At 39.5% G+C, this 17,519-nt stretch overlaps 1 protein-coding gene across 1 annotated transcript in view; it reads right to left on the reverse strand.

Moving 5' to 3' along the window:
- The window catches only part of LOC107383561 (collagen alpha-1(XI) chain), a 103,665-nt gene that overhangs the window by 26,806 nt on the left and 59,340 nt on the right, over positions 1 to 17,519 (reverse strand). The window contains exons 38-46 of the mRNA XM_015956284.3: positions 16,707 to 16,760; positions 16,206 to 16,313; positions 15,862 to 15,951; positions 12,886 to 12,939; positions 9,425 to 9,532; positions 9,231 to 9,338; positions 7,713 to 7,766; positions 7,321 to 7,374; positions 3,389 to 3,496 (exon numbers count right to left, since the gene is read on the reverse strand). Coding sequence (XP_015811770.1) covers positions 3,389 to 3,496; positions 7,321 to 7,374; positions 7,713 to 7,766; positions 9,231 to 9,338; positions 9,425 to 9,532; positions 12,886 to 12,939; positions 15,862 to 15,951; positions 16,206 to 16,313; positions 16,707 to 16,760 — 738 coding nt within the window. The remainder of the gene's footprint in view (positions 1 to 3,388; positions 3,497 to 7,320; positions 7,375 to 7,712; positions 7,767 to 9,230; positions 9,339 to 9,424; positions 9,533 to 12,885; positions 12,940 to 15,861; positions 15,952 to 16,205; positions 16,314 to 16,706; positions 16,761 to 17,519) is intronic.

Here is a 17,519-nt window from a genome sequence, read left to right on the forward strand (position 1 = left end):
CCTCACATATTTATCTGAATGTTGCAGTATGTCACATTCTTTATAAGCTACACACTGAATGTATGACCTAAGAATGTATTTTATGAGACCTCAAGGTTGCTATGAATTTTCTTGGATGTTATATGTTACATGGTTTTTTTTTGGGTTTTCTGTATTTTTGTTTCTTACTTGGTCACATATTAACTAGTGGTTATGTGCCGGCCCAGCTCAGTCTGTCAATGACTCTGTCTGACGCACCAGCACATTGTAGTACCTCTTAGTTTTATGGTCCTTGTTTTAGCCCAAAGACTGTCCTGATCCACCCTTTGGACCAAAAAGGGGGGAATCTTGGGACCACATAGGTCAATGCGCGTTTGCGAACTATGGACCTCGTACATCACCGCGTGCTCCATAAACTGAACTGTATGGCCGGCGGTGAGATGCCTTTGTGTCCACTCGTGGAGTTAACCGCCCACCGACCTTCCTCCTTCTACACTACTACCTCTCGCATGGACGACATCATCATTGCGTACCACCTGCGTGAGTGGCTTCTTCTCGTTATGCGCGTTGGGGACTATCCCGTTTCCTATCCTCTTTGTGCCTGACCAGGATCAAAGACCAAAGGCGCCAGGATCCAAGACAAAGACCAAAGACAAAGGCGTCCAAGGAGACCAACGTCCTAAGGGACAAACCCACCTGTGCTTCCGACAATCAAGTCGACCTACGTTCATGAGGAACAAACCCATCTGTGCTTCCGACGATCGAGCTTTGGGCGCGATCCCCGAAACCAAAAGGGGGAATGTTGAGGGTCTGACCTCATGAGGAAATTACTATGCAGTGATTTTCTCCAAAATGACTGTGCTTAAATTGCTCTGAAAAGCAAATAATCACATCAGCGCCAAGAAACTTCATTTCCCATGATGCTTTGCACACGGAAGCATTGTGATGACGTCACCGCCTAGTACCAGAAACACGTTCTGCGCATGTGCGGGAAGCCGTGGAGCTTTTCCCGCGAACTAAGACCATAAATCTTCAGCAGAGACAAAGAATCCTCGTTCTTTTGCCCAGGATACCTGGCGGTAAGGACACGCTTGTCAACGCTCCGACTCCCTTGAGCACGCGGAAGCTCTAAGTGCCCACGTTGAGCCCACGGAACTGCTGGAAACTAAACTGCAAGCCCATCAGATCTGCTCGTTTCTGCTCCCCTCCAGCTGATGTTTGAGGACACAGAACTGCGGAGGAAAGCAACAACTCCATCAAGCACGCTGTAAGTTATAACTCAGCACAGAAAGAAACTTTGCTGTCTCTGTCCAGCCCGTGGAGAAACACTCGTGAACGCCAAACAACGGAGAAAGCATCAAACCGACGGATGACGCTGGAAACTGCGGAGAAAAACGGAGAACCGTCAAGTCATAACAGCGGGGGACGCCTTGCTGCTTTGGTGATCAGAAAACTCATTTTTTTCTCTCATTCTTTCCTTCTCCCGTTTCCTCTATAGTCTCAAATAAGCAATAAACCGCGTCTATTGCTTAAAAAGTAGCTTCGTGTTTTCCTCTTTCGTCCCAAACACGTCCGTCGGGTCATTTTGAAAGAATAAACTGCTTATTGATCATTGTTTGGTATCTTAAAATGGTTTCTGTCATGGCCAGGCTGAAACTAAAAGATATTAATTTGTGATTAATCTTTTGTGTTGTTTCATGATCTTTTGAAATGTTTTGAGTGATTTAAGGTTAAGTTACTACTGATTCTAAGTGCTTTGGAAGTTAAAGTGCAAGTTGCCACCCACACTTTAGCCAGACAAAGGGGTCAGCCATCTTGTATTCAAGACTCCATTTTGAATCCATACACACGCACACACACACACACACATACACACTACTCCTTTGTGAGAACAAAGGACCCCATTCATACATCCTCCATCACATGCAAACACATCCATCTTCAATCATATCACACGGTTATTATTCATCTATTCCACTGTTTATTCATTTGACAAATTGTTAATTAAATGTTATAAAATTCAGATTTTTGTGTCCAGTAGCTTTGTTGTGTCGAAGAGAAGTCTCTGCTCCAAGGATTCTACGAACTTCAAGAAAGACTGATAAGAGTTTTGGATTCAATTTTTCCCCGGTTAAAGGGGAATGGTGCCCCGTATATCTAAGAATATCTTAATTAATTAATAAATCAGTAAATATTCCCATATTTACAGAATTTATTGAAGAATCCAAAAGTAAGTTGAAGCTTACTAATTGTTCGCTCCTAATAACCCCAACAATGGTCAACTTTCCTCGCGGGGTCACCCAATAAAACAGTGGGAGGGTTAAAACCTTTTTGCTTTAACAAACCATCTAAAATATACCCTGCTTTTTATTATGTTCATTGTGAAATAAATAAATTCAGAAAGTAAAGGAAAGGAAAACAAACAAAATCTTAATTTTCACTAAAGGAATAAGTTTTAGAAGTAAAACTGGGACATTGCATTCATAAATTAGGACAAATGGTCTTTCCCTTCATGAACGTACATTAGTTACTTTAACCCTAACCCAAATCTCTTTCTGGTTTATAAGCTCTACCATAATAAAAATCGAAGGACAAAAAATATGAAAACATTAATCTTGGTTTCCCAAAACTTTAACTGGTCTAAAAATGTCCACGCATTCCATGGCCCTTTAGGATTTTCTTTTTTCGTTTCCAAATGGACAAATGTTTCTTTGGTTCTCTGATGATCACAGGGGAAATCGATGAGCTGCTGCAATGAAAAATATGGATCGATGTGTCAAGCTGGAAAGCCAAACTGTGAATCAGTTATCGATGAAAGCCTTCAGATCGCTCTCTCCCATTACCTTCAACATGCAAACGCTGCAGTGGCTGAGAATCTCTTAGAAATAAACTCATATTGGGAAAAATAATTGAACTAGACCGTATTTAGAACATCTGAACAAATACAGATGATGTAGGTCTGAGGGCACTGCAGGAGGGTCATTTACCATGTGACATTAATGCAGTCTGAATGTAACCCCCCCCCCCCCCCCACACACACACACACACACACACACACACACCACACCTACCACAAATGCAGCAGAAAAACATCAAACGTGAGAGACAGTGATGGATTTGTGGAACGGTCTATAGCAGAGAAAGTCCTTGAGGGGAAAAGCATTATTTACCCAGGATTTAAACAAAGTACTGTCAGGAGTCAGAACCACATAAATAAAACAGCCTTTGTTTTGATGTAATATAAATAATGGAAATGAAATGTTGGAGGGTTTAAGGAGGGAGGAGGTAATTCTACTGCTCTGGATGGCTCAGACAGACAGAAAGTAACACTCACACCCATGGGGCGACATTTGGTGCGAGTTTACAAAACAAAAGCAAACAAATGGAAATGAGGGTAAAAAAGGCATACCTGCAGTCCGACGGGTCCTGGTAGTCCTGGAAAACCTCTGGGTCCTTCGTCTCCTTTCTGACCGAACATGCCCTGCTGTCCTCTTGGCCCTGCTTCACCATCGCTGCCCTGTGCAAAGTCAGGGTTCAGCAAATACAACTCCTCAAATGCTGGCATGCATTCTTTGTTCGTGCCTTAATCACCTTCAAGGTTGTGAAGTAAGTTCACCTAGCAGAGACTGATTCCACGGACAAATTCGGACATTTATTTTGTTGAATATCTCAAATCTGAAGCTGATATTTGCTTGTTATTATTTCTGTTTCATTAATTTGTTTGTTTTTCCTTGATTTTGTGAGGGAATAGAACTTGTCCAGGTCCTCATGTTGCAGAGGTCAAAAGCCAGCATCGGGGTTAACTCATGAGCTGGAATTTGCCCTCAGAAGCCATTTTGAGCACCGTGTCTAGCTGCATGAAGTCGGTTTGTTTGCAGAATAAAACACCAAAACAAGTGTGAGGCAAACTCCAGCCGGAAGCACGGCTCTGCTGTGCTACCTGAGGGGAAAACTCCGATATCCTAACAGAGACTCTCATCAGCAAAGGCAGGATACAGTAATGCATTGCCACAGGGTCACAGTAAACAGTGTATGTGAAAAATGCTGACTTCTGTGAAGGCAGAGGTGCACTGAGCTACAGAGGATAGAACGAAGAGACTGTGGGGAAAGAGTGAAGTGCTGACAGACTGTGAGTTTTCTGTTCAAACACGTGTCAGCACTTGAAAGTGCTTGAGGAGCGCTCGCTGAGCCCTGGGACAAGTAGGGAGCCTCGGGAACTGCTGCTGAATGCAGATCAGTTTAGAAGGAAACGTTAGGTGATTATGGGTGACACAAGCAGAGCTTTCCAAGGAAAAGACAAGGTGGACTTAAGCTTTTGAGACAAAACAAAGTCACATATCTTATCTCCTCAAGGGAGACAGGAAGCAGAGATGTGTCCAAAGCTGGAGAGCTTGGATTTATATGCTGTCCTAATTTGTTATTCGTTGTAGAACAGCGTGCACAACTAATCGCTATTTTCGTTGACGTAAGTGAAACGGTTTGATGGAGACTCTTAGAGGAACTGTCACAACATGGAGGCAAGCATGTGACTGTCAATGCCACCAATTCACTTGTGAGCAGTTGCACAACCATCCAGTAGAGTTTGTTCTTTTGACAAGAATTCAAATGAATTTAATTTCATATTTGAATCTTTAGTAAAATAATGAATATGGGATTCTCCTGTTATTAAAAAAGAGGAGTAACTTTATTATTGTTTACACATGCATTTTCCAGGAACATTTACAAAAATAAAAACAAATTCTACAAAGTTTTTGGATCGTAAAGCTGTAAAAAGTAAATTGAAGCTATAATCTAATAACAAGACTTGTTTTATAAGTTTTTTAATAAAATGCTGCATTTTGTCTACATGTAAAAACTGTTTTTCTTCAGTAAAAATGCTTTAGGAATAAGAAAGTCATAGAAAACTTTGCTTTGTGTAGAAATACTTGTCTTGTAATTGTTTCCTCTACTTAAGGCACATCAGCTATGTTTGAGTATTTTCTTTTTCTACTAATTCATTATTTAAATGAAATGCATTTTTTATTTTTTGTGAATGGCTTATCTTTAACTACCATTTATTTCTGCCCACAGATGCCCGCCAGAGTCTGAAGATTTGTCAGCAAACTTGACATTTGAGCTTAGTCTTCTCTTCAAAACACTCAGAATGCTTGTGAAAAAAAAATCTTTTCAGGTCTGGTGCCTAATTTCCCCTAAAATTTACATTTTTACTCGATTTTTAATCTGGTCCTACAGCATATGGAGACAAATCTAAAAGTCTTATTTTTACATCCTTGTTAACAAAGGAGAGCTAATTATGTCGAGACAACACAGCATGAGTCAGGATTCAGTCGTGGAGACATGAATAAGCAAACGGACTCTCCAGGATAAACAGCTGTAAAATAAGTTAATTTTCAATGCGGGTGCTCAACCTGCTTACAGCAGTTCGTCTCACCAGGACTTGCCCAGCCCCCACAGAGCCCTGCAAATGGTAGATTTTTTGTTAAAGTGGCTGGTTAGGCCTTATTATTATTTCTAGCAATCATTAGGCTCCTTCTGGTCGTCAGTTCCAGCAGGAACAGGACTTTCTCTCTGAGCGGAGGATGTTCTGCACTAAAATTCAGCTGGTAATCGTGCTGAATGAACTAGGGTGAGGATAGGAATGGCAGCTGGTAGGCACATCATGTGGTTGTTTTGTAAATAGAAGACGTTTAATTAAAATGTGGACTCACAGTGACAGAAAAATGTTTGACTTGATCGCCACAATAAAAATCTTGCAAAAACGATGCGGCATTGCAATGGCAAAAAGAGGTCTCCTCAAGATTGGAATACATTACCTGCTAACTTAAGATCTATTTAATCTTTTCGTATATTTCGTAATTCCATTTATGAGCATGTGATGACAACTTGTAATTGTTTTGCCTATTGTGTTTAATATGGTGGCCGCACTCAATTTATGTTGTTTCTCTATTGTTAAATTTTTATCTGTTAATGGATGTGTATGTGTATTTTATATTTGTTGTTACAAGTATGCCTACATATACATGGGGTAAGCCACAGCAAGTGTTATTATTATTATTATTTATTTTTTCTTAATTTGCTTTGGTTTAAGGACTTTGCCTTCTTATTCTTTACTTGTTGTATGGTAGGAGGACCTGCTCGAAAACGAGATGCCACATCTCAAGCAGTTTATCCTCCTGGGAAGAAAAATATAAGTTAAAATAAATTTAAAAAAATAAATAAATATGAACCTGTGTTTTTGGAGGAGCAGAAACAAATAAAGGATTCCAAAAGGCTTGCACCCATCCTTACTGATATGTGATCTGCTGATTTGGGAAATAAAATTACTTATTTAAAAAATTGCCCTACTAGTCCCAGCAAATCTTGTTTTCCATTTTAAGCATTTTTTCATAATTTTGTGGACTAATAAAAATGAGCTTTTAAACTAAATAAAACAAATTAATAATTATAAAATAATATCAAACCCTCAACAGTTACTGACTGCCTGCTGAAATAGATTCAACTTTTGAAAATAGCTGCTGGTGAATGTTTATTTCATTGTACACTTGTGCAATCACAATGAATTATCTTGAATATTTATTAAAATCCCAACAATATATTATCTAGCATTCTGAATGTGATCTGTTTTTTTAAAGTTCTTGCAGCACATTTTTGAATCTGTATTAAAATATCAAGTCAAGAAGGAAAAGAGAATAAGTCTATCTGACACAGACGCTGCTAAATCTAGTGGAAATATTATTTTATTCTGTAAACAAACAAAAACAGCTTAGAAAATGTGTGATTTATTTTCTCATCAAGTCATTTTATCCCCATTTACTCACAAGTATGGTGATAGTATGGGGTTATTGTATTAAAACAAACCGTCTTTAAATTTTTGGATAACTTGTATCAGAAGAAAAACATGTAAGATGACCATAGAATGAACATATGTGTATTTAATCAAACAGGCTGGGATCATCAGGTCACATGTTCCAGTGGTTGTTTGATACACATCTCCACAGGCTCCATGAGGCCTTGACTAGAAAAAAACATTCCACACCTGGGTGCATAATTCATCGCTTCTCCTTGAGGCTCGAGGATAAGATTAAGCAAGCAACACATTCTTATGTAAATAAAAATGCATTAAAAATTCAAGATGTCTCAAATAAAAGCTTAAAGCCTTTTATATAAAAAGAAAAATATATTTGGGGTGAATACCGATGTTCGGGTGATGTCTAGGATTTAAATCATGTATTTTTCCTCACTGAGAAGGACATTAATAAACGTTCAAGTCAATAATAGAAGGTTTATTTGTATTTTATGGGGAAATTTTCATATCAGATGGTTTAAGAAGCTGATACTTACAGCTGGACCAGGAGCTCCAACCACGCCCTGGACACCTGTTGGACCCGGTGGACCCTAGGGATAAATAGGATGATGTCATGAAGTACGAAAAAGAAGCTGTTTATGCAGAATTATGGAAAACAATAACTGCTAAATCTAATTATTATCAATAATCTCAACCTAAAACTAATGCAAATGAATGGAAACATCTAAATATTAACTCTTAACCAGCACCTTTGTTCTACTTGAAAAATGAAAACAGCTAATTGCTATTTATGCTTAAAACAAATAATCTATGCAGTTAAGGCTTAATGAACGCTGGTCTCATTATTAATTCATTGAGTTGATCAATTAGATCAGTTTATAAAAAAAAGCCTTAACTAAAAATGAAATTAGATGAGAAAAAGACTCACAGATTCACCCTTGTCTCCTTTGCTGCCCTTCTGTCCAGGTCCACCAACTTCTCCCTACACACACACACACACACACACACACACACACACACACACACACACACACACACACACACACACACACACACACACACACACACACACACACACACACACACACACACAAATCTGTCATATTCCTCTTCAACATCTTTAAAAGCTTTTCCCTCCCATATTTGGTCCAAGTCCTATATCTTCAAATGTCACCTTTATCCTGATTGGCCAGTGAATCTTTCTCAAGGGATTCTAATTTGATTGGCCCAGAAAGACCTTGGGCAAGTGTTTTCAATTAATTGATTGGCTCTCTGTCTCACCTCATCTGCAGAATGATTGACAAAAAGGTTCGATGGGAGACGTGACTTGGAACAGGAAGGTATGATGGTTGCAGATGTAGAAATGCAGATTAGTGATTCAGTGAGTGAGACTTACTGGCCTAGGGGTAAACATTTTATGTATACGCTGCTGCTAGTCTTAACACAAACCATGAGAACCGAGCACATCATTCCTGTTCTGAAATCTCTGCACTGACTACAAATAAACCACAGAATCAATTTCAAAGTGCTACTACATGTTTATAAATCACTCAATGGCATGGGCCAAAATACATGTTGGATCTCTTTGCAGTATGTAAACCCAGCAGGGCTCTGATAACTTTTGGAAGCAGTCAGCTGGTAGAACCTTGGGTCAGAACTTAAACAAGGTGAATCTGCTTTTAGCTACTATGCAGCATACAGATGGAATCACCGTCCTCGTGACCTCAAATGCGCCCCAAATCTAGTGGCTTTTCAATCAAATTAGAAAATATTCATTTATACATCTGCCTTTGAATTCATGTTTCTTATGCTGCAATCTCTGCACTGTAACTGCTGTCTTTAACGTAGCCTCTTTATTTTATTTCTTACATCTAATTGTATTTGTGTATTTTTAAATGCGGCTTTATAATCTGCTGTTTTATGATGTCACGTTGATTTTAATCTTTTGTGTTCCTGATGATCTTGCTCCTGGAAAGCACATGGAGTTACCTTGCCTTGTCGAAACGAGCTTTTTCAGTGGATTTCTTCATCCATTGTTGCTTGTTACAATACGTAACAAGCGCTTTGTTTGTCCGTTTTGGGCATGTGAAAGGGTTTATAAATAAAGTTGATTTGATTTACGTCTAGGGTTAATACAAAACATCTTTATGAAGCTTTTTGTACAAAATCCCTCTCACATAAAACAATTTCAGAATTTTTATTCTAGACATTTTCAAGAACATCCAGACTGAATGGTTACAGGGCTCTGTCAGTTTATAAACAAGCTGGCGCTGGCCACGCCCACCCACCCCCCTCCAGGCTGCTATAAACTAAGAAGCTCAAATACCTCCTCATGGTCCTCCAGCAGCAGCTCGCTCTTGAAAACAAGCGGTAGTTCTAAAAACTAGATTTTCTCTCCTTCTGTCTCTTCTTTTTTGGTATTCACACAGCAGGTATTATTCTTTACCTTGTCACCGTCCTCTCCAGGGGGACCCTGAGCACCAGCTGGACCAGGAAGACCTACCGGGCCTTGAATCCCATCACGACCAGCTGGACCCATGGGACCTTTCTCTCCCTATGAATAACATTAGTCACAATTTGACAACAATGCACAAATGCAATGTTGGAAAATAATGTTTAGAAATAAATAAATAAACTTACAGGACCGCCTTTCTCTCCAGCAGGACCAGGTGGTCCTTGTGGACCATTCCGTCCTGTCTGACCAATAGGACCTCCAGGACCAGCCGGACCTCTCTCACCAGGAGAACCCTGTCATCAAACACCATCAGTTATTGCTATACCCCAACTCCCCAACTCTAACCTTAACCATTGCTGATCTATTCCTAACCCTAACCTTAACTAAAACTTAATTCACACCATACCTCTAACTGGTATAGTAAGCTTCTGGTAAGCTTCTAAAAAAAAAGTGAGGACCCAATAAAATGTCCTCACTTTGTAGGGAAAATGGTCAAATGGTCCTCAGTATGTAATACACACACATTCTCATCTTACATTCATTTTGAGGACTGTCATTGACTTCCATTTATTTTAGTGACTGGATTGCGCCTAACCCTAAAACAATTCACACCAGACCTCTAAAGCTAATGAGTACAACCCTGTAACATTGTACCAAAGTGAGGAGCAGGCAAAATGTTCTCACTTTGCTACTAATTTTCTCAGTTTACAGGTGAAAAGTTTGTCATTGGTTCTCACTCTGATGTATAGACAAGTACACACACACACACACACCCACACACACACACACACACACATTGAATAATTCCAATAGAAATAATAATTTAGAATGACGACAAGGTCTGTAAACCCTGTTATTTAATGGAGGGTTTTAGTCGTTTAACCAACACATTTGTGGTCTATAGGAATTAATTCCTTGCCAGTCGTACTTGGGGGAAATATAACGGTGAACCATTTCTCAGACCTAAAAGTTTCCTTATCACAGCTGAACTTCAGACGACAGGACTTGAAGTCTTATTTCCTGATGTTTGGTCATCTCGCTCCGTATTGGACAACGGCATGTGACTTTACCACTTTGCGACATTGATACTTTAGCTTTACAAATAACACAAGCCTGGAGGAGCTTCTGCCATGTGGTGGAGCTGCTAATGCTAATGGCTAGCTTCTATTAGCCGAGACATTGTCTGCTGTTTCCTGGATGTAAACATTTGATGCTGAAATTTAAGTGACAGTGATGTAGATCTGTCTGTTTTTTATCAGAAGCTAATTCAGGAGGTAGGTGTAGGAGACTATTTTCATGTACAGCCTGCATGAAAAACTCAGAGTGACTGATTATAATCAGAAATAATGTTTTAATTGTTTTATATATTTTTCTACTTTTAACATACTTTCTATTCAGATGAAATGAACTGAAAAACACCCCAAAACAAATCCAGGTGAAAACACACATTGAAGTTGTCATGTACATTTTGAATAAATCTAAATCTAATTCCTGTAAAGCTTTTTATTCTGCTCCTAGGTGAAATTTCAGTTTTACTACAAATTTACTGTCTAGACCAATAATGCATAAAACCCTGTCAGGTGTTTTCAACAGCATCTAGTTGACATCTTCAGTTGTTTTCCTGACTAACAGGAGCAAACTAACTTCCTCTGGCAAGGCATTATAAGGTCTGGGCAATCTTTTCCATCATCAGCATTGTCTTACTTTTGTGTTATGACTTTTCTAAGGTGGAAGCTCATCACTAAATAGGAGGCCTTAAACACCACCATTTTTATGATCATTGGTCATTGTGTCACAGGGAAAGTCTTGGGCTGCTTTTATAAGTAAACAAAATACAATTTGTACATAAACAGGCAAAAACAACCAGCCCATTCACACTTTTGCTCACTGAATCAGCTGCTGATGTGAGCTGCCGTGCACCTGGCATCCTCACATCATGCCTGATCTATTTCATGACACACACGATGCTTCAAACTGTCACCCAAAACCTGCCAATCTGCCCACCAGGACTAACACACACAGATATAATCCTCCACCGGAGTACGTTTGACAGAATATAGTTTACTATTCTTCCCTTTGTTTTATTCACATTTTCTTCCCACACATTTGATTGTTTGCCCAGAAACAACAACAGCAGTAGCAGCATGTGCTTAAACACACACACACACACACACACACACACACACACACACACACACGCACGCACGCACGCACGCACGCACGCACGCACGCACGCACACACACACACACACACACACACACACACACACACACAACTTGTTTCATTCTTTTTTTTTTTGTGGTAATCTTTCTCGGTCCGCCTCCTTCTGATACACAAGCCTCTAAAAAGACAATGAAAAAGGAACACACACACACACACACATTTTACAATTGCACAACGGCGGCTTGATCTCTGGCAGGAAATCGATGGAGGAAAATATCAGATATCTCGTGTGTGTGCCCGCCGCATACTGCCTTCTTTATTTATTTATTTTTTCAAACATTACCATAACAGCCCATCACCTGAATCCAGGAAACGGTTCACTTTTCAAGCCAATTTAGGAAAACTGTCTCACTTCGCAGAGGAAATGGATTCGCTCGTTCAAAGGCTTCTTTCTTTCATCATCTTTTCATCCCTGCCCTGCATATCTGCTGTCATCTATAGCGTTGCTCCGTCGCTGCTGGTGAGCATGGGGCAATTATCGCGAGCCTGCGTTTAACGCTCGAACAAAATGACAGCCAGTTCAAAGCTACCTGTCAGTCAAATAAGGAAACAAAAATCTCTATTTTTTGCTGTCTTTATATTTAACTGAGAGGTTGGAGACTAAGGCAGGAACAAAAAGCATCCCACTTATTATTGGATAACTCTGCCCCTCCTACTCCTCTTTAATAGTCAAAAACACAGTCTGATGGTAACCAAATGTACATCATATATTCTAATATTGAAGCTATCATATGCATTGATTAATGCCAAATAGGTCGGTAACCCTAACCCTTTCTCCACAAGTGGTCTTGCATAAAAGACTTCTAAAAAGTAGACAAATGAAAGGCTATTTATCCATCTGCCACAACAGTTGCTATAGCAACTGTGAAGAAAACACCCATGACTAGTCAAGCAACAAGAATTAAACTGGCTGTTGTTCGATTAGACAGTGAAGCAGCGATTAGGTCACATTTCATGGCTAAGAACATGGCTAATAAAGCAGCAGCTCTAGCTCAGATTTACACATATGTAGACCATGGATTTTAAGCTAAACAGAAGAATTTACTGCCGTTCAGGAGCTGCAGTGATCTCTAACAATAAATGTCACTGTTAAAGTTGGTTTGTAAATAAAGTTTAAAAACATCTGACCTCGTGTTCCACATAAACTACGTTAATGTATAAGAGGACATCATAGAAAGTATTAGCAAAAATAATAAACATTTAAAGTAACATTTCAAATCTGTGGAAGAATAGATTTCCTCCATACCGCCACACTCCCCTCAGCTATTCTCAACACTGCAGTTTACATTACACTTGCTGCTGAATGGCCAGAAGATGAAGCTGCGCACAGCATGCACAGCTCAATTATCTAAACACACAAGTCACTATTCCTTGCACTCTCTGTGGCTAGAGATGAGGTAACCATAGTAACAGGTTACTTACAACAGGGCCAGGGGGACCCTGAGGCCCTTCTCCTCCCTTTAAGCCAGCTGGACCCTGAAACAGAGAACAGGAGAGGGTTACATATTGCTCACACTGAACCACCTCTCAAAGCTATTCAAAAAGCAGCAATGGCAGCTGTCAAATAGCCATATGAATGCCCATACGTGTGTCTCCATAATTAAGTATGCACACCAACTTACAATGGAGGGAATTCAGAAAAGACAAAGTAACGGATATCATTGTAAAATATACCTGCAGTGGTCGGCAGGACTTTTTCCACTTTCACATGTCAGTGACAACAAATTTTGCTTTTACACAATCCGATTTATTGGTCATTTTTTAAGTTTACTCTCTGTTGCACACAGTTTTTGTGCGGCATGCACATACACCTTAGGTGTTTAACCACCTGATGACACACTATGTTTCTTCATGATGCATGTCTTTGGCTGCAGAGTTTCAAAGGCCAGAAGAAAATGCTTAAGCTTCTTTAAAACACTCTGCATTTAGCACTTTCCAATAAATCTGATCACTTGTTTCTGTCACAAGACTAAAAAGCTGGTTCTAGCAGAGTCACTTAGAGGAGGGCTACTGGATGGCTAGCTGGTCCAGTAGACGGCTACTGGAGAAAATAAGACACAACTGAATGAGAGGAAAAGTAAAGCAAACTGAAGTTGCAAAGGGGACATATGTATATTTATAGAATAGCTTATGCAAACTGTGTAAAAACTGTAAAAATTATTCTCTGAATCTCCTCCACACCTTGGAGCAGCGGAGACTGGATTGCATGCTGGATGGGTGCAAACCCTCCTGGTGCAAAGGAGATCCCTGCCTCCCCCATCCACCACTCGTGCATTAATGTTGTGGTCTAAAAATGTGCTTTTATGTTTGATGTGTTTCCCTTGAACCCCAACTCTTCCCCCGCTGGGATCAGGGTCCTGTTTATCTCCCTATTCCCTCCCGAAGTCACCCCCGTGAGTGCCGTGAAGTGGCTGCTTTCACAGCCTGCCTGAACCTGTTTTGATGATATGTTTGTGTGTATCTCTTGGTCAGGTTGTGCTGTGAAGTCAAATGTCCTTGTACCAGGATGCTAGTTCAATGACAATAAAGATGATTCTGATTTAGATTCAGTTTCACGGGCTCAGTGGAGTAGTGGTATTAGAGTATTAGAGTCCACCCTGGAACTGAGAGATTGTGGATTCAAATCCACGGTCGGGTCATACTGAAGACTTGGGATCCAATGCTTCACAGTTAGGAGGTTCAACTGGGGAGTTAAACCATCAAATAGTACCCGAGCGTGGACACACCTGCAGCTCACAGCTCCCCATGGGGATGGGTCGAATACTGAGATGTGTTTGAAGACTAATGGTACTTTAACTTTAACAAACCAACAATCAGGTTTTTTTGGGGTCTTGGCTCTACTCTAACTAGTCGTTTTCTCATCTGTCCTGAGGCATGTAAAAAAAAAAGAAAAAGAAAAATTCAACCATCCCATCATGTGTAGATTATTTTTATGCTGGGGCAGAAAAGTTACATCAAGATAGCCAAAAGATCACGTTTGTAAACATCTGATGACAACAAAAGCAAGAAACCCTCAATCAGAGAGCAATTTGCCCAAGGTCCAAAAACCAGAGTGCTAATTCAGTATTAACACAATTAAACACACATTTATGTATTTCCAACATTTCATTAGGCTGCAACTCAGTTCCCTATTAGAGGTAAAGTGTCTGTTGTTTAATAAATGATGTTCTAGCCGAACCTGTAAGCGTATTCATATAAAGAATGTGATAGAAGTCATTACACAAGCTTCAAAGGATATGAAAAGAGAGGGGAGATGAAAAGGTTCTAAAGCCCACAGTGAGTCACAACTTTGAGTTATAGTCCATCTATCTGTAAACCCTTATCATCGCTTTGAGTTTCCAGCCCTCTGAATGCCAATGGCCGTGCTGAATCACAGCACAAGGAGGCTGTGGCTGCATGTGGAAAACACAGCTGACTGACGGTGCTAAAGACTTTTATTATAAAAACTCATTTACAGGATCCAGCAGAGCCAGGGGGTGCAGAGGCTGCCAAGCAGGCTCCCCACCTCTCTGGCTCATTTCTCCACAGTGCAGTAAGAGGCTAGAAGCATTTTTCGATGCTGAGCTCATGAAGTAATTTTTTGGCACAAATATTACCACCGTGCCTTTTTCTCAAGATGGGATAAGGACGCATTTGTGGGGGTATGTGTGGGGGTTTTATAAAAAACAAGGAGAAATTTATACTTGCTGTCACTAACCCAATAGACTCATGAAAGGGTGTGTGTGTGTGTGTGTGTGTGTGTGTGTGTTTGCCTGTATTTGGTGTGTGTGCTTCCATTATTAAAGGAACATCATCCCTCTGCACACATGGGACAAACACAATGGCTGTAATAAGTCTGCTCTGCGCTGTTGCATGCTCTCTTAATGGTCAGCCTTGAAATGAGCTCTGGTCACAGTCCCTCACACAGATCTCATGCAGCCTCTAATAGCCCTCTTCTCTCACCTTCAACTGTTTTCTCCCCTTTTTTGGGGGAGAATAAGAAAAATTTACACGTAACATAGTCACATGACATGTTTGAAAGTGGAAGACATCCATTAAAATGAAACAAATTCACCTGCACAACTTTAATTAATTGCACAAGTCTATGAAATAAGGGCCGCCTAAACTTGCACTGGTGGAAATGATGACACATTTTTTGCAGCAACTTGCTTAAAAACTACTGACTTAATTTTAGTACTTGTCAATATTCTGTTGCTTACTCCTCTCATAGTTTTATGTGAGCCAGTTGTACGCTATTTCATCATGAACAACTCTCAAGCCTGACATTTGGTTGACCAGCAGGTTGTTAGTCTGGTAACTGATGTTTAGAGCTAAAAATCAACTGAGAGGATAACCAGGATGTCAATTTGCATGCTTCATACGTATAAATGAAGGTGGTGAAATGGGAAAGAGTGTTACCATAGCTCCTGGAAGACCTCTTGTCCCTTGGAAACCTCTAAGGCCAGGAGGCCCCACCTTGCCACCAGGACCCTGAAGACCTGGATCTCCCTTAATTAAAAATAGACATTTTAAAATGTGTGTTTTCTTTTTTTTTGCATGGCATTTGATGGAAATATGGGCATGAATTTGCACAGGTTGTATAAAGAAACAACTTTTAAAGTTTTTAAAGTTTTTAAAGTTTAAAGAAAATATGTGAAAGAGACTTGGCCAAGGTCAATAAATAAGAGAAAATAAGAAAGTTCAGTAGTGTAAATTTTTAATGGATACAAATGAACAGGTATCACAAATGCATTTATTTTCACCTTTCCACCCTCCTTTCCTGCAGCTCCTGGTAAACCTTGCTCTCCAGGTGGACCAGGGGAACCAGGGTGTCCTCGCTCTCCACTTGGTCCTGTCTCTCCAGTCGGTCCCTGTCAAAAGACCACAGAACCAACAATAGATAGAACTGTCCATAAGCCAGGTGTTCATGTTGACTCTTTTATGTGAACAGAACATTAGTAATTACTGCGTTTCAGCCCTGAGTGTGAACCTCAAGACAAAAATAATTTTATCCAGTTCAGATTCAACTTAATAAGATTCAAGTTAAAAAGGTTCAGTGTTTAAAAAAATGAATGACTCAATTGAATTGAATTGAGTTATTCAACAATGTTTTAAAACTACTTGTAGCAAGATTTTGCATACCAGTCTTTTTAATTAAGAGCTATTGGTACACAGAGAAACTTTGAAATGTCCCGACTCTACAACCACAGATCCACACCGAGGAAGAACAATTAACACACAAACAAACAATGTTTTATTTGTACCTGAGGTCCAACCACTCCTACGGGTCCAGGGGGTCCATTTTTTCCTTGGAAGCCCTGAAATGTTTCAAAAACATGAGTGAAAATCTGAGACAAACATGTACCAATAATCAACGTGCATCAAGTTGCATAATTATTCCTATATATGTCTCTGCTGGTACCGAATGACATTTAAAAAAATAAAATAAAAAACACAACTGCGCTTTCAGGTAAACATAATAATTTTCATTTTATTAACATAAAAATTTTTGCTCTATTTCATATAAAATGTGATGGTTAAGGTTGTGAGTCATCCAGGTCACGGTAATCCAAAGACGTTGCTTGAAGACATTTTGCTTCTGGGATAGTCAAGCTTATAAACAGTAGCTGCCTATTGTTGCCTAACGAGCAGAAACTACTTATGAAGACCCCTGCTCCCTACCCCCTGATGAGATGTTGAAATAGTGCTTTATTGATGGTATATAATTTATTAATGCTCTCTAATGAACTGTGTGTAATGTATATAATTAAAGCATTTTAGACAATCTGTGTGAAATTGAAGTAAAGCAAAAATATTCTATCAATAAGGTTTTGCAAGGTCAAATAACATGCACTATAACTATGTAGTGTGACTCCCATTCCAAATGTTTCCTTTACAAATAGTCTAATTTAGGGAATATTTTTAAAATTATGATCATGAAATTAAAAGTTTCATTTCTACATTTGTAAACCACATTTGTATGTACACAAACCTTTTTAATCACCTGATTTAATATACACCTTTACATGCCATTTAATGAGTAGTTTTTGTTTGATGTACCTGCAGTTGTTCAATAT

This window comes from Nothobranchius furzeri, chromosome 11 (assembly GCF_043380555.1).
Source record: "Nothobranchius furzeri strain GRZ-AD chromosome 11, NfurGRZ-RIMD1, whole genome shotgun sequence".
In the NCBI taxonomy this organism is placed as follows: domain Eukaryota; kingdom Metazoa; phylum Chordata; class Actinopteri; order Cyprinodontiformes; family Nothobranchiidae; genus Nothobranchius; species Nothobranchius furzeri.